The sequence below is a fragment of the Dendropsophus ebraccatus genome, chromosome 4 (assembly GCF_027789765.1).
Source record: "Dendropsophus ebraccatus isolate aDenEbr1 chromosome 4, aDenEbr1.pat, whole genome shotgun sequence".
NCBI classification, from domain to species: Eukaryota; Metazoa; Chordata; class Amphibia; order Anura; family Hylidae; genus Dendropsophus; species Dendropsophus ebraccatus.
Window position 1 is genome coordinate 56,844,712 of NC_091457.1, and position 27,327 is coordinate 56,872,038.

The 27,327-nt window shown below is 41.7% G+C and overlaps 1 protein-coding gene and 1 long non-coding RNA gene across 2 annotated transcripts in view; one reads left to right on the forward strand and one right to left on the reverse strand.

The window, feature by feature from the left end:
- SLC7A6 (solute carrier family 7 member 6) overlaps positions 1 to 23,039 on the forward strand; it is a 37,773-nt gene extending 14,734 nt beyond the window's left edge. Inside the window, exons 3-10 of the mRNA XM_069965906.1 lie at positions 4,530 to 4,655; positions 4,981 to 5,125; positions 8,292 to 8,415; positions 13,973 to 14,076; positions 16,780 to 16,876; positions 17,447 to 17,596; positions 19,318 to 19,501; positions 20,544 to 23,039. Coding sequence (XP_069822007.1) covers positions 4,530 to 4,655; positions 4,981 to 5,125; positions 8,292 to 8,415; positions 13,973 to 14,076; positions 16,780 to 16,876; positions 17,447 to 17,596; positions 19,318 to 19,501; positions 20,544 to 20,647 — 1,034 coding nt within the window. The 3' untranslated portion in view covers positions 20,648 to 23,039. The remainder of the gene's footprint in view (positions 1 to 4,529; positions 4,656 to 4,980; positions 5,126 to 8,291; positions 8,416 to 13,972; positions 14,077 to 16,779; positions 16,877 to 17,446; positions 17,597 to 19,317; positions 19,502 to 20,543) is intronic.
- On the reverse strand, positions 883 to 10,930 carry LOC138788220 (uncharacterized). Its single transcript, XR_011362564.1, has 3 exons — positions 10,828 to 10,930; positions 6,928 to 7,023; positions 883 to 1,099 (listed from the first exon to the last, which is right to left on the reverse strand). It is a non-coding gene; the product is annotated as an uncharacterized lncRNA (long non-coding RNA).
- Positions 23,040 to 27,327: the final 4,288 nt, after the last annotated feature.

Genomic DNA, 27,327 nt, shown 5'->3' on the forward strand with positions numbered 1-27,327 from the left:
TGGTAGGTTGTGGTCAGAATGTGTCTTTGTTCAGAATTCCCACTATACATGAGGGCCTGTGGGTAAGTTCAGGATCTTGTTCAGCAATTAGATTGTTGCTTGCCAGCCATTACCACATTAGGGTCCATTTACACAGAAAGATTATCTGCCAAAGATTTGAAGCCAAAGCCAGGAATGGATTTGAAAAGAGGAGAAATCTCAGGCTTTCCTTTATGACCTGATCTCTGTTAATAGTCTGTTCCTGGGTTTGGCTTCAAATCTTTGGCAGATAATCTTTCTGTGTAAATGGACCCTTATGCTATGTTTACACGAAGCGATTATTCGCCCAATCGATCTTTTAACGATTTTGTAGCAACAATTTGGTTTTCATAACTATCAGCGTTTAGACGAATAAATCATTCGAAAATTCGTAAGAAAAATCGCTATTGCGATCCTTTTTAAGATCGTTTAAGCCAATCTTTTATATAGGGTGAATCTTTGAAAGACTGTTTACATGAAGCGATCTGCGAATTTTTAGCGAATGACGAACGTTGATTTAAGAACATGTTAAAAGATCAAAATGAACGATTTTTTTTTACTCATCGCTTGATCGTTTTCTGTGTTTACATGGAACGATTATCGCTCAATGCGATCAGTTTTGGGAAAAATCAAACGATAATCGTTCCGTGTAAACGCAGCATTACATTGATGGGGAAATTGCCTACAACCTTAAAATTATCTACATTACTCATCATGGCTTCTGTCTATAACACCCTATCCTGGCCACATCAATAAATCCTTTTTCTTATGGATCAGATATAGACGGCGAGAACAGTGCTCACAGAATATATTGCAATAAAAAAAAATGCTGGGAACCCAATAGTTATGTGAACAAGACCTTAGATTGTATTGGTTTATTCTTTATGCACTAAAACATAAGAAAGCATATTAAACCAGACCGGGAGACCTCCATTGTTGCCTTGTTTGGCTGGAACAACTGCATATCCGTTTTAGTGACAGTCTACACTGGCATTTAGCTGCTGGTTCCCTTTTTTATTGCTTGTTCTAGGTAGAAGTGATGTGGACCTTCTAGCAGCTTGTTACACGATTTGTCATTGCGCTGTGAAGGACAGAATGAATAACCCACGTATGAGTGATGCCAGGGATTACAATATTGTATACAGTGTAACATCTCCAAAAGACCACCTATCCAGACCAGATTTTTGGTCCACCATACGTTATGCATAGTGTTCAGTTTCTTTCAGAAGACAACCCCAATGTAATTTTTGGTGGTGCTCTCAGAGGTTTCACTGTATTTTATGCTTAATGTTTATTATTTGTGTAGGGGAGATGTTTGCAGATTATAGTGTGTGCCATGCCTTAAAGGGGGTATCCAGGCTTAAGGGTTTATTTTAGAGATGAGCGAAGCAGCTTTATTTTTCTTTTGTACAAAGCAAAACTGATTGGCGTTTGAATCCCGAAGGCTGGCGGCTCCGTGAAGAGGGTGCATACAGCTAGAGGACCACCTTGAAAATGCCTGGAGAATGAGGTTTTCCAGGCTTTTTCCATGGGGCTGCGCAAGGATGCCAATGAGCCATGAGAGATCGGCGCTCGTTTGCAGTGCCTTTACAGGGCACAACTAATTGGCTGAGCCGCATGAACAATACAAGGATGCATATATCTGTATTCTAAGTTTTCAGATCACAGAAGTAATGCATACATACCATCTACGCTGTTGTGTGGCCCGACATCTTGCTCTTCCTTTGCTACTCTTAGGCCGCTGCTGTATCTTCAAGCTCCTCCTTCAGCTGTCAATCATTATGGAGAAGGTGGTGGCCTGAATATACAGCGGTGATTGGAGAGCAGGATGGGGGAGAAAGATGTCGGATCACACGGCAGCGCAGATGGTATGTCTGCACTACTTCTGTGATCTGGAAACTGACAACACTGATACACTGCTATTCCTTTGCTATTTATTTTATTCTTTCAGGAACAAGTATTTTGTAATGGCACCTTTCAATCTACCATAAAATGAACCCCAAAAATATTATTTAGGGTGAAATTAAGGAAGAAAATGCAATTTTGTAACCTTTTGTTCCTGTGTCTACGTAATACACTTTATGGTAAAACTGACGTGATATTGTCTCTAAGTCAGTCCGAAAACAGCAATATGCGTGTTTTATAGCTCTTCTAATATTTTACTATTTTTATTATTATATATATTTTACATTAAAACTTTTTTCATATAATTATCATTAAAGGAGAAGTCTGGCAAAAACTTCTATTAAAGTGTTGTATTACCCCCCCCCCCCCCAAAAGTTATACAAATTACCAGTATACATTTATTATGAGAAATACACATAAAGTGCTTTTTTTTCCCCTGCACTTACTACTGTATCAAGGCTTCACTTCCTGGATAAAACGGTGATGTCACGACCAGACAGCCCGAGCTGTACGGGCTGTGGCTGCTGGAGAGGATGATGAGGGACACAGGGCACTGGAGGGACACTGAGCATCCCTCTGCCATCATCCTCTCCAGCAGAAAAAGAAGAGCTGTGGGCACTCACCATTTAGTAGACCAACTTTATGCGTGCTTGATACATACAAAAATCATCGTGGCAGGTAAAAACTGGAGAGACGCCAAACCCCTCTGCTATGACAGCTGTTTCATGCGACTTCTCCGTGCTTCATCCTCTCCAGCAGCCACAGCCCGCGCAGCTCTGGGAGTCGGGGCGTGACATCACCATGTTATCCAGGAAGTGAAGCCTTGATGCAGTAGTAAGTGCAGGGAAAAAAGCACTTTATAAGCATTTCCCGTAATAAGTGTATATTTGTAATTTTTATAACTTTTTTGGGGGGGGCAGTTACAATACTTTAATAAATAATTTCACTGGACTTCTTGTTTAAAATGGCCTTATTGTGGTTCTTATAACTGTTTTATTTTTTTCATCTATGGGGCTCTGAGATGTAATTTATTTGTACCATGATCTCTAGATTTTATTGCTATCAAATTTGTGGATGGGACCTTTTTTATCACTATTTATAGGGGATAAGTAAGGGGACAAGTAAGAGATAGCGGGGGGTCCGACCTCCATATGCCTTAGCTATCTCCGTATCGGCCTGCGGATCCTTTGTTTGGATACAGCCACGGGAACGGGATGGGAATAGTGCTGTACTCTGCTCTCTCCGGCATCTCTATAGAGAATGAATGAAACCGCCAGAGGGCCAAGTACAGCACTCTGCTCTTTCTGACGTCTCCATAGGAATGACTAGAGCCCTGATCAGGTGCCGGACCCGCTGCTGTATTCAAAAAAGGAGCTGTGGCTGATACGGAGATTGCCGGGAGTTATGGAGGTCAGACCCCCGCGACCTCTTACTTGTCACCTATCCTGTGGTTTGGGGACAAGTAATTTTTTTTTTCTTGGAATACCCCTTTAAACTTTCATTGTGGGAGGGGCATTGTCCTATTTTTCAAAAAACATTTTTTTGGTACTTTTAGGTCCCTCTAGGGGACTATTACCAGCAATCATTATATTGCATACGCCAACAAAGAAGTAATGGCTGGCACACCGGTCAACATATAAAGCAAGCTCGGGCTGAGTGCTGAAGCTGGAACCGCTGTTATACCATCGGGTGGTGCTCTGCCAAAGACATAATAGGTAAGTTCTTACGTAGAGACACAGTAGCGGCACTCTCCCATAGGTAAAATTGCTTTATTTCTTAGGCAAAAACATAGGACAGACAGTGCGATCCACAGGGAAAGCTACGAATCGTTTCGCGCTACACGCGCATCAACAGGCTCATGAGCCTGTTGATGCGCGTGTAGCGCGAAACGATTCGTAGCTTTCCCTGTGGATCGCACTGTCTGTCCTATGTTTTTGCCTAAGAAATAAAGCAATTTTACCTATGGGAGAGTGCCGCTACTGTGTCTCTACGTAAGAACTTACTAATTATATTGCATACACTGGTCAATGCTGTGCCATTGCATAGCATTGATCACTGTTATCTGTAGTCTTCTCATACAGTCTGGCAGGGTCTGAGAAGATTAGGGATCTGACTGCACAGTGGTGAGCTCCTGTCACGGATAACAGTACCACTCTTGTCTCCAGTTTGGGTATGGATTTACAACTCAATGGAAGTAATTTTTTTTTTTTTTTTTTTTTTTTTTTTTGCAATGCCACACCTAAACTGGTGATGATTCTGGAAAAAAAGTGGCCATGTTTTTCTCATCCTGGATAACCCCTTTAAGATGAACTGTATAGGCAGATGGCTTACTTGTTGTGTAAGAGAAGCCTATATGATCACATTGCATGCATTAAGGGACTTACAGAATGTCTGTCATTGAGTAATAGCATTAAAGCTATAAATATCCCAGAGGTACGCATACCCAGACTCCCAGACAGCTGTATATAAATGTTCAGGATTAACACTTTCTGTCCTGGGTTTTTTTCTTTACTGGGCTTTAGGTATAATAAATTCTTAATTGTCTAAGATTGTATACATTAAAGCTATAATGCCATTATTGGCATGTTCTTTCTTCTAATCCCCAGGTATAATCACCTTTATAAATTGTGCGTATGTGAAATGGGGCACACTGGTTCAGGATCTCTTCACTTATGCCAAAGTCATTGCGTTAATTGCTATCATTATAACGGGCATTGTTAAGTTATGCCAAGGTAAGATGGTTTCTTTTCTCCCTTATTAAGTATTGCTGTTTTGGTATATATGATACTTTAAGACAATAATTGTTTGTGAGACAGTGATATTGTATGAACTGGCTATAGATTATATGTCTGTATTGCTCACATCAGAAATGAGTGTACTGCCCCAATAGATGTCAGATGTTTATCAATGTGATTTTTATGGTGAATGATGGATGAACTGAGACCTATATTTGATGTCTGTAGTATGTCAGTGGTACATGTGTACTGCGTCAGGTATGAGATGTACATATATTATTATAAATTTATAGTCTTCTCTGCACATTGTCTGTTTTTCTAGGGCAAACCCAGCACTTTGAGGATTCGTTTGCTGGTTCTTCGTGGGACGCTGGGGACATCTCACTAGCTCTGTATTCTGCCCTCTTCTCTTATTCAGGCTGGGACACACTTAATTATGTAACAGAAGAAATAAAAAATCCAGAAAGGTAATCAGCACCTTAAAGGGGAACTCCTGATAAGAAAAACTTGTTTTCTATTAAAAGTACATTAAAAGTTTATATAGATGTGTCTGCCACCGTTCTGTCATACTGATAGCTGATAGAAATCCAGGAAGTGAAAAAAATGTCCCCTGTGCAAATCCACATTTTCTTCTGCTCCTTCTGCTATCCCCCCTTAGGAGACAAAAATTCCATGTCTCTGTCTCACATTGTGTGTGTTTGCTGAGCACAGGCTGATGATGCAGACAGGGAACAGGGAGTGATTTCACAGGAGGCTTGGCTTGATCCTCCAATCCCCTAAGTGATTCACCATCTCTGTCTGGCCAGAAGCAGCTGCTGCACTAATTTTACTGATTGCAATGGGTGGGGGCTGTGATGATCACATGAGGGAAAGCATTGCATTGTGGGAAGTGCTAAACCAGGAAGGACAGAAACACAAAACAGAGCAACCCCCCCCCCCCCCCCCAAACAAATGGATTTTTGGTAGTTTGAAAACTAGGATAGACTGGTAAGTAATGCGTTATGCTTCTGCAGAAGTTTAATTTTTTTAACCTCTACCTGGAGTTCCCCTTTTAAAGGAAAAAAAAACAGCAGGTTAGACCACTCTATGTTCCCATAGGGCCTGGGATACTGAGAATAAAGGTCATTTTCTTAGTCATCCTCAGCACTGTTTTGGTAGACCTTCACTTTATTGATATGCAAATTAGCCAGTTTACTTCAATAAGGCGGTAATACAATGCAATGACCCGCACCACCTGTCTGTCCCTCCTCATGGGTAGTAAAGTGGCATTCTGCAGTGATGTCATTTAGGAAAGGGGGGGGCAGATTTGTGCACTGAGGGTGGTAGTCTTGTCCCCAGTGCACTAAACCACCTAATTTTATTATTGAATAAAGTGATGAAAACTGCACCGAGGAAGAAGGCAATAAAATCACCTTCATCCTTAGCACCCCGTGCACTATGGGAACATAACTGAATTTTCTAAGCAGTTTTTTAGTTTCCCTTTAGGGTGCCTTCACACCTACCGACTCGCAGCGTTAATAACTGAACGACCGCTGCGTGTATGTAAATCTGCCGGCCGCTTAACCCCTTCTGATGCCGGCCGCCTCCCGCTCCGCTCTGTATACATACCTACTCGCTCCACGGGGTCCCGGCGTCCTGCTCTCCCGCCCGACCAATCAGTGGCTGCGGCAGGGCAACACACTGATTGGCCGGGCGCGAGAGCAGTAAGCCGGGACCCCGTGGAGCGAGGAGGTATCTATACAGAGCGGAGCGAGAGGTGGCCGGCCGGCATCAGAAGGGGTTAAGCGGCCGGCAGATTTACATACACGCAGCGGTCGTTCAGACCGCTGCGTGTATGTACTGACAGTGATCTGCCAGGACCTAGCCGACTCGCAGCGTTATTAACGCTGCGAGTTGGTAGGTGTGAAGGCACCCTTAAGCTTTATCAGATTTGAACGCCATGTGATTCCCTTATCTGTGAGGCAAGTATCTGGACATGCTGGGACTTGAGTCTTATGACAGCTAGACAGCAGTTTGCAACTCTTAAATTATACATATTGTAAAAAGACCAGGCCTAAACTTGGCTCATAGTCTATGTGCCATTTGTCTCTTTAGACTTGTTGTTTTGATATCCATTGGGCAAGTATACATCTGTGTACTTTTTCATTGAGCTGTATTGAAAAGTGTATTTGACTATGTTTGTCTATGCAGAGACTGCACAAAAAATGTATACCATATGGAAAACTATTCTCAGCTACTGTGTACATATAACAGTTGCAGCTTAACTTACCTGGATTCTAGGCTCCTGAATAGCAAGTCTAACCAGTTCTGAGTTTATCAGTCCATACCTAGGCAGATCTGATGTAATGGATGACATATCAGGTATCTAAAATACACACAATAAAACACTTTGGTTTGCCAGGATTCCTCACTAGTCATTTTCCAGCCCTACAAAGCGCTTATTATGCCATGCCTGTGTAGCTGCGTATTTGGGCAAGTTGCTTTTTAATGGGACAACGCTGTGAACTTCAATTTATGTTCCAAACTGCTGACACTGCAAGATAGTTGTTAGGAAAAGCAGGGACAGGGGGACGCGGCGGTCTCTGTTACAGCTTGCAGAACATCAGAAGCTTGGGAATGCCTCTTTAAATCTGAAGAATAAAAGCATTTTTCTTAGTTTTGGAGCGCAGACAGATATATGAAATCTACCAAGTGTCTCCTTGGCCAAACAGCAATCTAACAGTGTCAGCAGTTTGAAACGTGAATTGCAGCTGGCAGATTTACTTTAAGTGCTTTGGAAAATTGGGTGGTTCCTCTAGTAGAACTGTCATAGTGGTGGTAATTATTACCACCCTGGTGTATGTGTGTATGCCATAGTACTGGGGCAATGGTGTACTGTATTCTGCCACAAGGATGCCTTCTACTATTTCTATGTGAGGTAATGTTACTGCTATTGGTAACTAAGAGTGGCCACGCTCACTGTATAGATGACGTGTGCAGACTAAGGGTGTCTTTACACAGGGAGATTTATCTGACAGATTTTTGAAGCCAAAGCCAGGAATGGATTTGAAAAGAGGAGAAATTGGTCTTTCCTTTATGACCAGTTTTCTCTTTTATAGTCTGGTTCTAGCTTTGGCTTCAATAATCTAAATCTCTCTGTGTAAAGGCACCCTTGACCCAAACCGTGCTTCCTAAACTTCCTGGCTCATATGCACTAGTGTACATGTGATTTGTCATCTAGAGGCAACTACATGAAGTGTGCAGTAACTGTGCAAGGGGCCTATTAAATAAGAAAATGTAGCAGCCTTCATATACAGTCACACAAAGGTTGAAAGACCCAAGAAACATAGAAAACTGCAGGTTAAGGTGTAAATGCTGCGTGTTACGCATAGGTCCTGTAAATTATAATAGGACCCATGCCTCAGTCACTGGGTACTGTAAAGTACTTCCTGTATTCATTGTCACCACCTGCTGAATAATACAGTTTTATATAGACTACAAGGGAGTGAACTATGAGTGATATTCACTACACCAGCATCATCTGTTATAATCACTGGCACTACAGACAGTGAAATCGGCCTTTATAGGATGATTAGATTAGCTCCTTTGCTTTCACTTGTCGTTCAGTAACCACTTTTGTTAATGTCTTTTCAGGAACTTGCCATTGTCCATTGGGATTTCCATGCCAATTGTCACCATTATATACATTTTGACTAATGTTGCTTACTACACTGTGCTGGATTTCAGTGCAGTTGTTGGCAGCGATGCAGTGGCTGTGGTAAGTACAGTTTGCAATATCTACATTTATAGTGTGTGTCCACTTACAAGTACATTTTTATAGTGTATATACATGAAAAGTTAAGAGGGTACTCCAAGTTAAATTGTATCCATGGCTAGAGGATAAAGATATGCTCACACTGAGCAAAACAGGCAGAATTCCGTGGCGGAGCCCCCTGCCGCAGAATCCCACCTGCCTCTGTGTGTCTTTGGGATGGCTTGCATGCCTCCGGTCCCATAGCTCTCCGCTTTAAAGAATTGAAGTGCAAGCCATCCCATAGAGATACTGTGTTACACTAAGGCAGGTGGAATTCAGCCTGTTTTACTCCTAAGTGTAACATTGCCAGGGGTCTGACGGCTGGGATCTTCCCATAATCTGTAAAATAGGTGCCCTTCTTTTGTATTTGAGTGGTGAGTCCTGCATGTGCGCTGTTGCTCCAGTCATTGTCTATGGAGCTGCCAAACATAGCTGAGAACTTTTCTTAGCTATCCGCAAAACAACTTTGAGTCTCTGTTCTCAACATTGTCAAGGATTCCAGTGGTCTGATCCCTCTCAATTTGACACTTTGATTTTTTGGACAGGGATGATAAGAGTTTTTTTTGGAATACCCCTTTATGTAAATACATAACATTATTGCTAAGTTACATGGTTATCTTGTTACATAGCCTTGTAGTCAATTTAGCAACTTTGGACTAGTTCCAGAGGATCTTAATATGGACAGTTTAGCATCCTGCCCTGACTGCAGGTATAATGATCCAAAAGTGAAGCAGGATGGGCTGGTTACAAAGTTTATTGCATTGCGTGAGTTAGGTTTTATCTACATCAGACCATTGTACTGTGCCCGCTGAAGAAGTCAGGACACTTTCTGGAATTAAACATTAAGGCATCCATTTTTGGGAAGTTTTAGCTCTGGATGCTGGATAATTGGGATTAAAGCTCTAGGTTAGATTTACAGGTTGTAACTTGGTATAAGCCCTATTAGTAAACTTTAAAATGGGTTTAAGGTTGCCTTCACACGTACAGAAATCCACTGCAATACTCTAATCTCTAAATTCTCGCAGCGCAGAGTATTGCAGCAGATTTTGCTGTGGAACTCCCATTGCAAAATCTGCTGCAATATTGTACTTGTGAAGGCACCCTAAAGGTAATTTTAATTTGTTTTTTTATTTTTAAGTATTTAGAAAGAGACAGCTGCTGTTTTCCAGAAACCAGACCACACCTGACCATGGGTTATGTCTGGTATTGCTGCTATTATATGGCTAAGCTGCATTAACCCACATGATCTGTGGACAGGTGTGGTGCTGGAGTTTATTCTGAGCACATCTCCACAATCATTTACATGTAATTGCTGTATTATACAATCCCTTTTTTTTAGCTTTTCCTATAAAACATCAGAGTTGGCCTGCCTCTTATATAGTCAGAGCAAACCCTCGCCTGCACCGGCACTAGTTACACAGAGCCACTACTTGGTAGCTTATACAGTTAGCATTTTCCTTAGCTTTGGCACATTGTTCCCTACTGGCAAAACCAGAAAGACTGAAATAAATAAGTGTCAGGTCTGATGAGGAAAGCAAGAAAAAGGATATCTTTGCATAGACTGTTTGTCAGACCCAGGAACACATGTACCCTATTTAATATTGCAGGTATACTGTAACGTAAAGCAAAACCTCTTTCTAATCTTTAACCAATAATGTTTCACTTTATCTAATATTCAAACTCTAAAGTAGTTCTGCTGAGAGAAAGTAATACTAGTGTTCGCCATGACATTGCTTTCTATGGCAATCGCCTTATATGTGCTAGAGGCCATGTGATAGAAAGCAGCATTGTTGTCAGTAGAACTTCTTAAGATGCTTTTGTCTATTTCTATTATGCTGAATCGCTAAATAGGACTTAGTCACAGTGTCAAGGCTCCTAAAACTGGACATGGTAGGCTTTGAGAGCTTTCATGAATGAAGGAATTCCTCAGACATGCCTTGTTTAGTCCATCACGTGGGCAGCATTAACTAGTGTTTCAGCATGGCTCCTCTAAAAGCTGCAGCGTATCTCACAGTATAGGCATACGGTGCCCAGGAAATCCTGCCCCACTTTTCTCCTCCCTGAACTTTAGCATACAGCCTGAGGCGTGTAACTTCTGCTGCTGTGCCAGGACGTCTGATGTGTGCACCTCGCATGCTGTGCATTATAGTGTGGGAACCTGTAGTAAAGGATTGTCCCCTGCCCCACATACTGCTGCCCAGGAGTGTGCCCACCCTGCTACTACACAACTGGCAGGAGTGGAGCTATGTACTGTGTACTTAAAGCTTCCCCCATCATTTTCAGGGAGCTCTGCTCTTATATGTGATGTGATGTCTAGCAGCCTTGTGTAAGAGCAGACACTAAAGAAGTCAGAGGAGTCCTGAAGGCCGCACTTACCCCTCTTCTTCAGAAGATCACGAGCACCTTGGCACTCAGAATTACCATGTCCACAAACATGGGGTGTGTGTGTATAGCCAGCCTGAAAACACCCTGTAGCTCCCTTTGCAGACTGGCTATGCACACAATCTGCAGGGTGTATCCTAAGGTGGTTTCATGGCACATGGTACTCACTATTATTCTTTGATGTTTACATATATTTTAATATGATACTGATGTGTTTTTAAGGCTACTGTGTACTGCCACTGATCCTTTTGCACTGTTCCGTACTTGGCGCTTTACTATGTTACATTGGGCCAGTGTGCAATATACACTTATTGTTATCATAACGGTTTAACCTCTTGTGTTCCATGAACCCCCTCTGCTGCTAGGTTCCCCTGCATCCTCTTGAGTTAATACTTAAATTTCTATAATTTTTTTTTTTTTTTTTACTTTTGGTTATTTTTTAATAAATATTTTATTGGTTATATGTACTTATACAGGTCCATGCAAATGCATTATCAGTGTTACTTTTACAGGTCCATGCAAATGCATCATTTGCATGTTACCAAAGACCCTAGTTCTGGTTTGTGTCTAGATAAGAGAAGGATAAATTATCCTCCTCCTGTCCCTGTAAACTTTCAGATTATTCCAGGGAGAGGAGTACAATAAGCTTCCTTATGATCTCACCACCCCTTATCAGCAGATAGAAAGCACACTGACTCCAAAACAGCCATTTAGCCCTGTTTAACCTGTGAGGTATTTCAGATTTTGGCATAGAAATTGCTTAAAAACTGCTTCAGAACTATGTGTATGAAAGAGGTTGCACAAATAATTTCTTTACTTTTATTTTACACCTCCTATACATACTAAAGACCTTGTGACAATGTATAGAATATGTTCAATGTCTTCAGAGCTTAGAAGATGATATTCCATTACAAGATAGAACTCGTGTCACTGCCAGAGGGGTTTGCAAGCGTATTTAACCTAATGATAGATGTGAACAGTTTGCCATGAAATTTGCAGTTAGAAAACATTCTTCTGGTCTCCATAGATCCATTCAAGTTTTTGTGTACCCTCCCCTAGACCCCTTAGGGACCTTGACCCACAGCGGGAAAAACATTCCTCGAACCCTTGCTGGACTATACTGGACTTGCTGGACTATAGGGAAGACTATTCTACATATGTCTTTTTATTGACTAAATCCAATCGGGCAATATATTATTTGTTATAGTTGTCATACTCTTAACTAGCCATGCTGCAGTGTATCTACGCTGTGCTTCTGTTTACTCGATTATGTAACTACACCTACATAGCTATTATGCTGAAAGTAAATAAGTTTGAAAAAAAAAACCAAAAAACATTCCTCTGCTGCCCTAGGCTTTAGGGTAGCTTCACATGTACCATATCGCAGCAGATTTGACTAAATTAATTAACACAGCATTAAATCCACACTGTCAAATCTGCTGCGGATCCGCAGATTTGATGGTGCAGATTTGATGCTGTGTTCATTCATTTAGTCAAATCAGCTGCGGATCCCCAGCAAGAAATCTGCTGTGATACGGAACTTGTGAAGCAACCCAATGGGTACAAACACACACCGTATACGCAGCAGATTTGATGGTGCAGAGTTGATGCTGTGTTCAGTTATTTAGATCTAATCTGCTGCGTATCGCAGCAGAAAATACGCTGCAATATGGTGTGTGTGAAGCTACCCTAAGGGTGCGTTCACACGTACAGAATCTGCAGCAGATGTGATGGCGCAGATTTGAAGCTGCAGATTCAAAGCAAATCAATTCTGGGCCATCAAATCTGCTGCAGATTCAAATCTGCACCATCAAACTTAGGTTACGTTCACACTTACCGGATCCGCAGCTGATCTGATTTAATTAACTGAACACAGCATCAAATCTGATGCGGATCCTGTAGGTGTGAACGCACCCTTAGGCTATGTTCACACTGCGTATGAATCCGTCCGTAGATCGTACGCCGCTGTACATGTGCGGCTGAAACTACGGGCGTGGGAAAAATAGACATGCGGCCGGATGCGTATGAACCCGCGAACATACGCCCGCAGTACAGTTATGCTTCCCTAGCTTGTTTCGAAGCGATCTGAGGCAGGTCATTTACTTGGAAATCTTCGCCCAGCCCCGTAAACCACACAGAACCTTTTAGATCGAAAAATTAAGTTCATTTTGGCTGAAATAAGTACTCCGTACGGGACCGCATGGAAATCCACGGCTGTGAGTTTCAACATTTCCGTCCTCAAACAATGGTCTTGTTCATTTTTCACGGCGCTGTATACGATCCGGCCGTAAGCTCATACGTAGTGTGCACTGTGCGGGCGTGTATTGTATACTTTCAAGCGAACGCATCAACCTCAAAACTACGTGCGCATATTTGCGGTTCACACTACGGACGGATTCATACGCAGTGTGAACATAGCCCAAGGGTACAAACACACACACCGTATACGCAGCGTATTTTCTGCTGCGATGCGCAGCAGATATGCAGCAGATTAGATCTAAACAACTGAACACAGCATCAAATCTGCACCATCAAATCTGCTGCGTATCTGCTGCGTATACGGTGTGTGTGTTTGTACCCTAAAGCTAGGTTAACACCAGTGTTTTACCCTCTGCCACAACTACATTTCTCTTTTTTTTTTCTTTCTCCCCCCTCCCCCTTTACATCCATATGCAAGGCATCCTTTATCAGTTTTTTCACTGAGCATGCGCTGAAGTGAAAAACTAGGAGGGAATATAAACTGAAATGCAAATGGATGCAGCCAAAATGCAAACTGACCATTAAAAAACACTGATCATTTTCCAATTGGTTTGCATAAGTTTGTGCTTATCCATTCATTTTATATGGAAAGATTGGTTCACAAATGAGATAAATGCAGGTGTGAATCCACCCTTGCCTAGGAGGAGGGACAGCTAACCAATACTACAGAATTTAGGGGGGAGATTTATCAAACTGGTATAAAGTAGAATTGTCTTAGTTGCCCCGGCAACCAATCAGATTCCACCTTTCATGTTATAAAGAATCTGGTTGCTAGGGGCAACTAAAACAACTTTACATAAATCGACCCCAAAGTCTTTGGTTAATCCAAACGTGGTTTATTTTCTTGCTCTGATGACTATTTCACTCTTTGCCAGAACAGACGTTTGCCGACATGGTGTATGGTATTTTCAGTTGGACAATTCCCTTGGCTGTGGCCCTCTCCTGTTTTGGTGGTCTAAACTCCTCCATCCTTGCTGCTTCTAGGTAAAGATATAATATTGTCAATTCGTTCTTAGAGAATGTGTCATTAGAAAATTAGTTTCTGTGTTTCATATTTTTTCTCTCTAATTTTCCATTTTACTGTGTATATTACAAAATAGTCCTGAAGACTTGCAGTTTTCATTCTCACCACTGGGTGTAAAACGAAGTTGAGACTTCATGTTTTTCATGTGGTGATAAAAGGAGGCTGTTGTAAAGTGATCTGTACAGAATTGCAGCAACAGATGACACCAATAGCAGCTCTTTATGAAATTACCTCTTCAAAGGTCACAGACTACGCTCAGTAATGTTTCACATTGACCCTAATGAGACAGGTCATGTCTATTGTCCTCTATGTCCAGGAGGCTTGCTGTAAAGCATGTCATTAAATGTTGTTAAAGGAGAAGTCTGGTGGGAGGGGGGTTAAAGATCATTACAGGCAACGGGTGGGGGGGAATATAAAAAAGACACTATGCTTACCACTCCCCGTGCCCGCACTGCAAGCACCCCAGACCCGCTGGACTTCTCCTTTTAAATAAAGCTCAGACAAGATGGCAGCCCCCATAACAATGTACAAAAAGTTAAATGGGAAAGAAATTACAGTTACAAAATAGTAGCCGATAAAAAAAGATGATGTTTTAGTGTCTGCCTCTGCTCAGTAAAACATAATATAGGCATTACAAAATGTGCCCAAGTTCTGCCTGTGATATACTGTAAGCCTAGGCTTGCAGTGTTCTTCAGCCGCTCTGAGCAGAATGACCTATACATCCGCATGCTGTACTGCATACAAATGGCTATAAATAATGTCTTGTGACGGTAATTGTGCTTTTCTGGCGGAGGCACGTCATGCTATTTTCAGTCTTAATAAACAATTTCAGTAATGCAGAAACCCAGAGAACCTAGGGAGAGGGAGAACAGTCTGCCTTTTGTGATCTATGACCATGATCTATGTATGAATTCTGCACAGCTATTATAAAGTTTAAGTAAATCAGCCTGTCTGTATCTTATTATATGATCAGTGTAAAGTGAGGCAGCATACAGTGCTACTAGCTTGTAAGCTCCATCTTGGTTAATATGCGGTAATGTATACAAAATAGTCAGTGGCTTGCCTGATGGGGAAAAAAAAAACTAGTTTTGATTGAACCTTTGCCCCCCCACCAATTTCTACAAGATGCTACTCGCCCCCTCCTTGCTGCAGGAGACTGACTCTGTAGACTTCCTATAGAATATGTCAACTCCAGGGAGTCAAGGGAGCCACAATTGCTAACTAAAATGCCTAAACACTGGGTAAATCATTTGGGAGGGAGGGGGGATCTATTAAGACTCTGCCTGGCATAAACCACCTGGTCTTGATAAATGCCCCACTTGGTTCTTTTAATTTTTCATTAAAGTGTACCTGTTATTATAACTTTCAATGTCTAAATCAACAGTAGATGTGAAATAAAGCAAGTTAGCCATATACATTCATCATCATTTTTATTTATGTTTTGTTCTCATGCTGTAAAACAAAGTGGAACTTACCAGAAATCCAGGTCCAGTCTGCTAAAGGCAGATTTTTGTGTTGTGTTGGTTGAAAAAAAAAAAAAAAAGAAACACGGGAAGTGCCCCTTTTTTATAACTAAAAAAATAATGAATGTAAATTGAAAACTTGCTTTATATCACATCTACTGTTGATTTAGATTTTGAAAGTTATAACAACAGTGACACTTCAAAGGGGTTTTCCCCCAAATACGGTCTGCTTTGAGTACAAAATAACAAAGTACACAATACTCACCGTGCTGAGTCCAGCACTGCCACCTCAGTTCACCCTATTGGTGGTATCAATAACTTAACACTATTATGTGCTCTCCCTGCTCTGATGATGACGTTCAGCATGTTTATTTAGGCCAAAGATAGGGGGTACAAGTGTTTTTACAACGGATAACAACTTTTATTGTGAACCTTTTTAAGCTATTTTAAAGGAATATTTCCTTGAAATGCCCAAAGTGATACTGTCACGCCTGTTAGTGGAGGTGATGTTCACAGCAGCTGCTACAGATCAGAAAATTACCTTTTAGAGTAGCTTCACACGTACCGGATCCACAGCGGATTTCACGCTGTGAGTTTGCAGCGAAATCCGCTGCGGATCCTGGTAGTGTGAAGGTCTATGGGGTTACATATCTGCAGCGGAATTTTCATTCCACTAGCGGATATGTAACCCAGCCCCTTTATCCGCCCGCAGCCCTGGCTCTGAGCATACATTACATGTGAGGCTCCCAGCTCCTGTCAGTCCCCATGAGCCAGTCTGTGCTGCCGTGCACTGATTGGCTGATGGGGTGCGAGGGGAAGCGGGAGCCTCACACAGCCGCTGCGCCAAGCAGGTAATGTATGCTTCGGGGGCTGCGGGCGGTTAAAGGGGCTGGGTCACATTTTTGCTTTGGACAATCATAATCTCCTAGGTGAGCTGTCAGGGGTTACTCTTTACTTTTAAATTCTGCTCCTTCTCATATAAACCTATATATCACAGAGCCCAGCTTCTCTTCCTATATCATATTCTGCACTGTAATAGGGCAACATATATTACCTAACCACTTCACTTTAAGTATTAGTAACTTAAAAACCTAATTTAAACTATATTTTATTTCCTAACAACATAACCCCTTTAAGGGGATTCTAGAAGTGAAGGTTGGGTATGATATCGTCATGGTATACTTTTCTCTCTATTTCCAGGCTGTTCTTTGTCGGTGCAAGAGAAGGCCATCTCCCTGATATGCTGTGTTTGATACACCTGGAGAGGTTCACACCAGTCTCTGCCCTTCTCTTCAATGTAAGTTCTCATGTTTTTATCTGAAGTCTCACAGCACTGAAATCCAGTAACACTTTTTTTAAAGTTTCTTTGGAAATTATGTAAAAGTGAAGATTTGTAGGCTGCTACCAGGAATTGACTATAAACAGTGTGTTGTGAATTGTATGGGAAAACCAGTTCCAGTGTATCTTCCATTTATTTCCAGGGGGAAGTTTTACTAATTAATAATAATTTTTTAAATTCTGTGTTCAAAAGGTTTAGGTGCTCTTATGGTGACTTGTGGCTTTTGATGTGATTTTAAAGAAACCTTTGACACGCATAAATCTGATTATGGTCAAAAAGTAGCTAAAATCAATTACATTAGCCATTTCTCTAGCATGCCTGGTTTTAACACACCATAACAGTGTTAGCAGTTTGGAACATGGTTGGTTGGTTGGTTACATGTGTATTTATGGGGTATTTGCACTGACCTCAATCTGTGCTTTGTAAGAGGCAGCACAATATATTATATTGATGTAATTTGAGTGGGGTACATGACTTACAGGATGCACAGATCACTGTTTCTCAATGTTCCTGTGTTCTCCTCTGCAGTGTGCTGCTACCCTCGTCTACTTGTCTGTAAAAGATGTCTTCCAGCTTATAAATTATTACAGCTTCAGTTACTGGCTATTTGTTGGATTATCTATTGCCGGACAGATCTATCTACGCTGGAAGGATCCTGACAAGCCTAGACCCGTGAAGGTCAGTGCACATATGTAATACTGTTTTGTCACTGCGAGCTTGATCTACAGTACCCTAGGGAAAACTGACACAGCGGGAGGGGATGACCAGCTGTATATTCTGTGCTGGAATCACAGCAGTTTTATGGAAATCTCCCACTGCAGTTTTTGTGCCCAAACCAGAAGAGGATCCAACAGGAAAGAAGTTCAAGTCCTCTCTTTGCCATCCAATTTAAATCCATTTCTGTTTTTAGCACAAAACTGCAGTGGCAGTTTTCAAAAAAACTTGCTGTGTGTGTTTCCAGCCTAAGGGTAGCTTCACACGTAACTTATCGCTGCATTTTTATCGCTGCGTTTTTGGTGCAATTTTTTTATACTTAAAAAATCCCGGGGCACACCACCAACCAAAATGGCACAAAATGACACTAAAACAGTACATATTATACATATAGTTAATAATATAGATTCTAAATGTATTTATCCTAACTCAGTGTGAAACCTGGGCCTATTTTCTTCTCCCCCCTGTGCTTCTCTCCACCATACTTCTCCCCCATACTTCTCCCCCCTACTTCTCTCCTGTGCTTCTCTCCACCATACTTCCCCCCCCCCCCCATACTTCTCTCCTGTGCTTCTCTCCACCATACTTCTCCCTCCTACTTCTCTCCTGTGCTTCTCTCCACCATACTTCTCCCCCCTACTTCTCTCCTGTGCTTCTCTCCACCATACTTCTCCCCCCTACTTCTCTCCTGTGCTTCTCTCCACCATACTTCTCCCCCCTACTTCTCTCCTGTGCTTCTCTCCACCATACTTCTCCCCCCTACTTCTCTCCTGTGCTTCTCTCCACCATACTTCTCCCCCCTACTTCTCTCCTGTGCTTCTCTCCACCATACTTCTCCCCCCTACTTCTCTCCTGTGCTTCTCTCCACCATACTTCTCCCCCCTACTTCTCTCCTGTGCTTCTCTCCACCATACTTCTCCCCCCTACTTCTCTCCTGTGCTTCTCTCCACCATACTTCTCCCCCCTGTTTCTCCCCCATCCCCATGTTTCTCTCTTCCATTGTTTTCTCCTGTTTCACAGGGGCACCATAGTTTGGGGAACTTTCCCCGCGACACATCCGACCATGTGTCGCGGCACACTGGTTGAAAATCACTGGTTTAAAGGGTCATTTTTTAAATGGTTACTTTATAATAGAGGTCATTAAAAAAAGTGATCTTTTCTACAGACTGCAAAAATGCAGTTTGAACCCAGCCTTACTAGTTTTAGTTTAGTTCTTTCAGATTTAAGATTATATCCCAAACTGACAATTGGATACCAGTTTAATTCTGAAGCAGCTTTGAGGGCTTTATGTTATAGTAACTCCTATAAATGTCCACATTTGGAAAACTACTTCATCCAAAGTACTCAAAATGTCATATGATGATAATGTATCGAACTATGGCATTTCTGCCTGTGACACTACCAGCGGTTTATATTTTTTTATTATTTTGACTCCACAGGTGTTCAGGTGTTGTAGAATCTTTTAGCACCAGGCTCCAAAAATACTGTACTTTTATCTCATTTTCAGTGTGTTATGCAAATTCTACAGTAATCGTTGCTACGCACGGTTACTGACTAAGCAGACATCTGATGTGTGTCAATGAAGAAAGCACTGTACATTACTTTTGGGATGTCCCATCTTTTGCCATGTAGATTTGCCATAATGGATCTGAAGTGTTAATGGGTGGTTTATTCTCTGTTTTCAGCTCAGCCTGTTTTATCCCATTGTGTTCTGCCTATGTACATTGTTCCTGATCTGTGTCCCACTGTACAGTGATACTGTGAACTCTCTCATTGGGATTGGCATTGCTCTTTCTGGAGTCCCAGTTTACCTCATGGGAGTCTACTTACCAGAGTCTAAAAGGCCGCCCTGTATTGGCAAATTATTGGGTAAGGAAATATGTCTTATTACTTACTTGATGTTTCTAGGGTTTAGAAAAGTAATCCATAATGTGGAAAAATTGCATCTATCCTAAGGGTATACATCCTATTACCATTTAGTATCCTTAAAGGGGTTGGCCACTTTATAGTAAAATTGTTCAGTGTACTCTTAGCACTTACTGACAGCAGCTCCCTGTGTACCTCTTAGAGCTAAAATCAGACTCCCCTCCTCCAGGCTGTGCTGTCCTACTCTATGGTGATTCTGTCCATAAGATGGTCGGCCGACATGGAGGAGCATGTGACCATGACCCCCACCCCCTCAAAGGGGTTATCAGCGCTACAAAAACATGACCATTTTCCCCCCTACTGTTGTCTCCAGTTCAGGTGCAGTTTGCAATTAAGCTCCATTTACTTCAATGGAACTTAATTTCAAAACTCCACCCAAACTGGTGACAACAGTAGGGGAAAAGTGTCCATGTGTTTTTTTAGTGCTGGATAACCCCTTCAATGTTCACCACTGATCCTTTTATATGCCTTTGGTGGACACTAAGGGGCGGGGCATGGTCACATGCTCCTCCATCTTATGGACACACTCACTACAGAGTAGGGCTGCACAGCCTATAGAAAAAGTGTCTGATTCTGAGGTACACAGGGAGCTGCTATCAGTAAGTGTTGTGAGTACATCTACTAATACTGTACACTCCACAATTTTACTATGAAGTGGCAAACCCCTTTAACAAGAATGTGTCATCAGATGTATGTGGCTTTGGTTTGGTTTATGCCACTCCTAACTCCCAGCCTTAAAACATTACTGTCATCTAAAGAAAAACAAAAAAACTCAACTTGACAAAAGTGCAGAGACTATTACAACATATAGATATAGCTGGGAAGCGCGTGTGGCTGTGAGCGTCACTTGCTGCTTGATCAGACTCAGGAGATGGGCTCCATTGTAAGTCTTTACAGTACATAATGGGACTTGTACAATTGGGTAATAAGTAAAAATTTTAAAGTTTATTGTCCCTTTAATGAACCTGTTTTGCCCCCATCTTAGCTTTTCTTACAAAGTGGACCCAACTGATCTTCAACTGTGTTGTCACGGAGATCGATACAATTGATGAGAAAAAGCAGGATGTGGAATCCAAACAACCCCTATGATCAAGCCTTTAACTAGAAGCATTACCCTGAATGGAACAAGAAACACCCCCCTGAGTGAAACAAGAAACTGGTTTAAAGAGGAAGCAGAAAATCTGTGCAATTAAGTGGAACATATCATTTCAGCTTTAATTGAAACCGGTGGAAATGTGTATTTGATTGGACGTATTTTGGTCAGTATTTGGAAGCCAAAACTTCTAGAGATTTTGTACCTACTCCATTTTACCTTTTGTTTATGCTCAGCTCTTGGGTTTGGCTTACAATACTGATACAAAATACTGACCAAACTTAGCAAATGTGAATGAGGTCTGTATAGGTGGAGTAAAAGATGACAAACGGTGACCTACTAAGGTGGTGCCAGTACAAAGCATTGACTAGATGCACTACATTTTGTGTACTTTTTGTATTTTTTTTTTCTGTTACCAAATGCAGAATTCCAGGTAAGGTGCAATGCCAAACCTGGGGCCTTGTCTTCAGGTTATCTTCATACAGCTTCACAAAGGAAGAAACATATATTAGGATAATATATATATTTTTTTTATATAGCTTCTGTTATGAAGCTGTTAAGCAAATGATGGACAATGTAGCTGCTGTTGACCTTGCATGTTCTAAGTTTGTAACCGAGATTTGGATGCTGCCCTACTTCTAATGTCTTGCCTCCTGCTTTGAGTGTTTAACTGAATTGGCATATTCTTAGCGTCAGCAGTTTTGCTATATCCTTTGGATATGTTAGAAGTGCCTTTGTTGGTGGGGGGCCCTCCATTGTGGCTTAAATATGGATAAAAGGTATCCCAGCTGGGAATACCTTTTTAAAAGAAAAGTTCCATTAAAGTAAAAAAAAAAAAGGCAGGCAGGGGTTGTGGGAACTTAATAAACAAAGCATACTTACCAGTCTTTGCCTCTTTGACGCTGATTTCCTGTCTTGCTGACTGCTGCCAGCGGTCATGTTTAGCTGGAATCCAGGTACGTACATATCTGGCCCTTCAAGCTGCATGGCCTGTCATGGCCTGGCTGATCGATTGCCCGCTCAGCCACTCCCACTCTAGTCACTGACTGGCTGAGCGGGAAATTGCTCAGCCAGGTAAGGAGCGTTGCACCTGAAAGAGCTGCAGGAGGCTAGAAGCTGTCAGCTGGACCTGGGAGTGGTGCTATGGGGCACGAGGATAGGCAAGTATACTTTATTATGTTCCCGCACCCCTCTGCCTTTTTTTTTTTTTTATTTAATGGGACTTCTCCTATAAAGATAGGATGGCCAAATCACTGGCCTATAACATTTACTTAGTCTCCCATTTGGTTTAGTTCTTTCACCTGTACATGCTGGTGTACACTCCAGAACGGTTTAGCTTTTGATAAGCCTAAAGCTGCAATGTGTATTGGTTTAAAGCTGTATGACTCACATACTCTAGCCATATTTTGCTCTACTAGTCATGGAGTGCCTTAAATGTTGGGTTAAAGTGAATGAATGTAAATGGCCTGCAGTGTGTATTACAGGGGTTAAGGGTAATTATATAAGGTTTACCTCCTTTATAGAAAACCAGTCATCAGCCTTCATTTATAGATCTCTATCTATGCTTACAGGGCAGGCAGAAGCCATTGGGTATCACCCTGACGTGGTTAAGGCATCCTTTAAAAAAAAAAAAAAAAAAAAACCCTCTGTGGAAGGAGGCTACTAAAACTCCGATAACAGTGTTAGCTCCTCTTTGATATGTGGGTTAAAGCTGAAAAAGGATGATGGACTTGGAAATTGCTGAGGGGAGTCAAAGCCGCTATAATATCACTAATACCAAGAAAACATCTACTGTAGCTATATCATCAGAAGTTTTTTTTGACACTATAAAGAATTAAAAAAATCTTGCTCAGATAAATGGTTCTGTAGGACAATTCTACCGTTGTCCCAATGGTTTCATTATGTCCAATGGTAGAGATCAATAGACATAAGTGTTGTGAAGTGCCATTTTCAATTCCTGTTTTTAAACGGTTTTGCTGTGTCTGTTAAAGGGTAACTATAATGTTTTACAGGTGGCAGGATACGCTGTGAAAAAACCTGCCACGCCTCCTATGCAGGCACAAGAGATTAGCGGACCTGCCGAGGTTTGGGTTTGTATGAACAGCCATAGGCTGTATCCCAGTTTTCTAGGCGGTCCTCAGGCTGTATCCACCTTCTCCTCGGAGCGGGAATCAGAAGCCGAGAGTTCAGGTTCATACGAACCCGAACCTCGGCAGGTTCGCTCATATCTAGCAGACACGCATTTCTTCCAGCATTGATTGCATTGCAATCAAAATACTGCTGGAAGAAATGCTTGCCTGGTGCGTGCCGGCATCGGAGGCATGGCAGGTTTTTTCACAGCGTATCCTGCCTCCTGCAAACATACCTCTCTGTGGAATAAAGAAACATGTATATTAATGTACAGTGTACTATACCCACTGAGACACAAAAGACACTCCTATACAGCAGGCAGAAAGATCTTCATACACCTAACTGGGCCTCATTTATTGATAAGTATTCATGTTTTTATAAACCAAAATCAGGAGTGTTATAAAGAGAGGCATATATCTACGTTATATATTTTTATCTGTTTTATGCCAAAACCAAAAGTATGAATGAGGCCACTTATATGCAAATAATTCTATGGTGAAAACCCGCAATTCACAAGCTGTGGATTTACTATCCGCACCACGGGTGGGCAGGGAGGTAGATGGCAGACTTCATCCACGGACCCTGAAGCTCACTGGACGTGTGAATAAGGCCTTAGGTGCAACTGCTTCCTTCTCAGATATTTACAGCATATACTGTGCCTATGCATCAAATGTAAATTGTAAAAGATTCATACAACCTGTCTCTATAGGTAACAGTTACTTGTTGAATTGGGTAACATGGAAAAGATTGTAGGTTATGTTAATTTTTTAAACTGCAAGACCAATGAGCGTTGGTATTTACAACAATTTTATTATATTAAAATTTTCTTTGAGTTAGGGTCCATTTACCCAAAGCAGTCATTGCTTGTTACTCTTCTGTGATAAAAATAATCCAGCTTCATGTATGTGCCTGGATTTGTGGTTTTAGAACAGCTGTGGAGTCCGTCATAGCAGACATCAGATAGAAACAGTGTTCACTCTTTACTTATATTTATAAAAGTCATCTCTTATTGCAGTCATGCAGAATCTTCTACCTCTTTTATATGCACTGAATCCTCTGTACAGACCTTAGATATTTGCATACAGATTGATTCATCATTATATAAACATATAGGAGACATCCATAGAATTACAAGGCAATGAACATGTCCTTCTGATTCATGAAGAAACCCAAATTTACCAGCAGATGTGCTTCTAAGTTTTTTTAAAAGCCACATGGTCTTGTTATATTAGAGAGGTATTCTAGTTATATACCTGAGAAAATCTATATTTACTTACCCCTATGACTCCACTGCTCCTGTTTGGCTTCTTCAGGTTTTCCTGCTGCTAAAGGCCCTATTCCACAGTAACGATAATCGGCCCGATCTGGCCGATTATCGTTCGGTGGAATAGAGGGAACGATCAGCCGATCGTGTCGTCGGCTGATCGTTCATTTAGGGCCAGACCTAAAATCATCGTTGCCCTACCGCGCATCGCTACGGTTGAATAGCGGTGCACGGTGGGTGACCGACGATTTGACAAGCAGCAGCATTATACATTACCTGCAGGTCTTCTTCTCCGCTCTGTCTTCGTCCCCGAGTCCCTCGTGCTCTATCTTCAGAATGGCCTGTCAGCTGACGGAGCGCTCAGCCAATCACAGGCCGGGACTGCTGCGGCCTGTGATTGGCCTGTCAGCTGACAGGCCATTCTGAAGATAGAGCACGAGGGACTCGGGGACGAAGACAGAGCGGAGAAGAAGACCTGCAGGTAATGTATGCTGCAAGGACATCGGTAACTATGTCCTTGCAGCCCTCGCTCAACGATCATCGGGCCGTGGATAAGGGCCCTAAGACTAGCACAGGACCTGTTGTGGCCAGTTACTACTCTTTTGAGATTTCATCATAGAAGCAGGAACATTGGGGGCTGCAAGGGGACTGGGAATTGATAAGTGTTTTTTTAGCAGCCCCAACAAAATTTAACACTGTCACCTTGCTGCTTTTATTAATCCCCTAACGCTCCCCTTCACAGTGCACTGCTATAGCTCATTTTCGTTATTTTGGGTGGCAGGACCAGAGCTTGACTGTTTGCTGGCAGTATTCACACAGGCACTTCTCTTATTTGTCAGGACAATCACAGGTTTCTAATTTTTAACATAACTATGTCATGTTATATTGAAAAGGCTGGCACTATACTGGGAGATTATTTACACAGTACAGCACAATAAAATGGCATGTGGGGGAAGAATGGGTTATTATTGCACTGTGTCTGCAAGGTTCCATCTGATCAGAAAGGAGATAAACAGCAGCACCACCACCACAGTAAGGAAGGTGTTACACCAAGAACAGAACTGTTGCTGATGGCTGGCCTGCAGACTAAAGGGAGGTGGGGAGGGGAAATGACATTTAGGAGGCAGCACTGTGTACTACCACTGGTATTTACACAAGGGACAGCTGTCCAGCACTTTAAGGGATAAGAAGGAAGCAATTGATTTAGCTTTCATTCACATGAAGTAGACTGGCTCACAGATTGCAGGAACACTTTTCAGGCTCACTTGCTCCCTCTCCTTTGCATAGCGCTTGTTAAGCCCTGTTCCCACTTCCTGTGTTCTGTCTAGGTCTCTCCTAAGAACAGGCAGTTGACAGCAGAATGCAGAGAAGCGAGACATGTAGTGGCCAAGAATTTAGGGTAATTTGGAGTAATAAAGTGACAGATATGTTAATCACATAAGACTATGAAATCAAAGGAAGTTGTTAGAAAACAAATGACCATTTAAGATATCAATTCTTCTATTGTACAGAAAGTATAGGAAAGTAAGGAGGGGAGAATCCTGTAGACTTGAAGTTAAATATGAGAGCAATTTTTTTTTTATTTGGTATAGTGCAGGTTGACGGAAACCTTTCAAATGTTCTTACTGTTGGGTGCCATTCTACAAGACAAAGGGAGCAGGTCTCTTCAGTGTAATCCTGACTCTTGTTTCTCAGATTTTTTTTAAAGTAGTGTTTTGGTGCTTGTTTCTTTTCCAACATTTAAAATAAAATACAACCTGAATACTTGCCTGATGATTTTTTTTTTTTAAATTAGGAGCCAAAAGAACAGTTGGTGTGTTGCCTTTCCTTTCAACTTGCCTAATTTTGGCTTAAACGAGTCTTAGGCACAGCCTATTATTGCTGAAGATCTGCAGGGCAGTGGGTGTACAGCTGTGTAAGACTTTGGGCAGCTTGGTAAAACCAAAGCACAAATAGTGTATTCTGGATAATTTATGATCTGTGTATTACCTTCACACACACGCAACTTTCTGACAGTTTTTACTGTAGCTGGTGGCTGAGGGTGCGTTTACACAGAGAGATTTATCTGACAGATTTTGAAAGCCAAAGCCAGGAATGGATTTGAAAAGAGGACAGATCCCAATCTTTCCTTCATGATCTGATCCCTGTTTATAGTCTGTTCTTGGCTTTGGCCTCAAGGATCTGTCAGATAAATCTGTCTGTGTAAACGCACCATAATACATTACATTTCTAGATCCTGCCCTCAGCTGATATAGTTGTATCCTATCTAGACAATGCTCTGTGGGCAAAACACATTTCGAGCGATTTACACCCGAGATCTTTTTGCTGAAACTGAATCTTTTAGCAAATTCATTACAAACTTTTTTCTTTCTAATGGTGCGTTTACACGGAAAGATTTATCTGACAGATTTTGGAAGCCAAAGCCATTTGAAAAGAGGATAGATCCCAGTCTTTCCTTTATGACCTGATCCTTGTTTATAGTCTGTTCCTGGTTTTGGCTTCAAAGATCTGTCAGATAAATCTGTCTGTGTAAACGCACCATTAAACAACATAAAAACAAACCATAATTTATGAATCTGCCATTTCTCTTAGGAAATCTAGAAATCTTAGGAATCTATTAGGTTAGGGCATTCTAACCTTCTGATAGATTCTCATAGGGGACATGACAGGGAGGCACACAGTACCTTTAATATTGCTCTCAGATGCACCGTTTTTATGAAAGACACATGTTATTAATGTGTTAATGGGGCCATTTGGTGCCCGGGGGTGGTACTTTACCCCTTGGTGCACTAAAATGGCCATCTTCCCGCTCCCCTTATCAGCTCCTATTGTCCTCCCCCTGCAGTGATGGCTGCTGCAGGCTCAGTATTCATTAGGGGTGTGGTAAGAGGGGTAAAGTACCGCCACTGATACACCAATCACAAGTTTGATAAACGTTTAGTTACATTCTCCATAGACCTCAGTGGGCATTTTATACTTGTAAAGTGGGTGAAAGCATTTGATGAACAGATGTGGCTCTGTTTCTGGAAGAAAGCAACCATGTGTTTTTTAATCTTGTACAACAAGTAGTATATAATCTGTCAGGACGAGTAATACTTTGGTGCAATTACTGGTTATATAAAGCTTTTTATTAACATAAAATTTATTTTTACAGACACTTTTTACATGGGTGAAACAGAAGGTGCACTGATATAATAGTTTTTTTTTTAAGTTTCTCAACATTGGCATCTTGAGTTTTTGAGTTCCCCCCATATCAAAACAGATCACCTATCCAGAGCACAG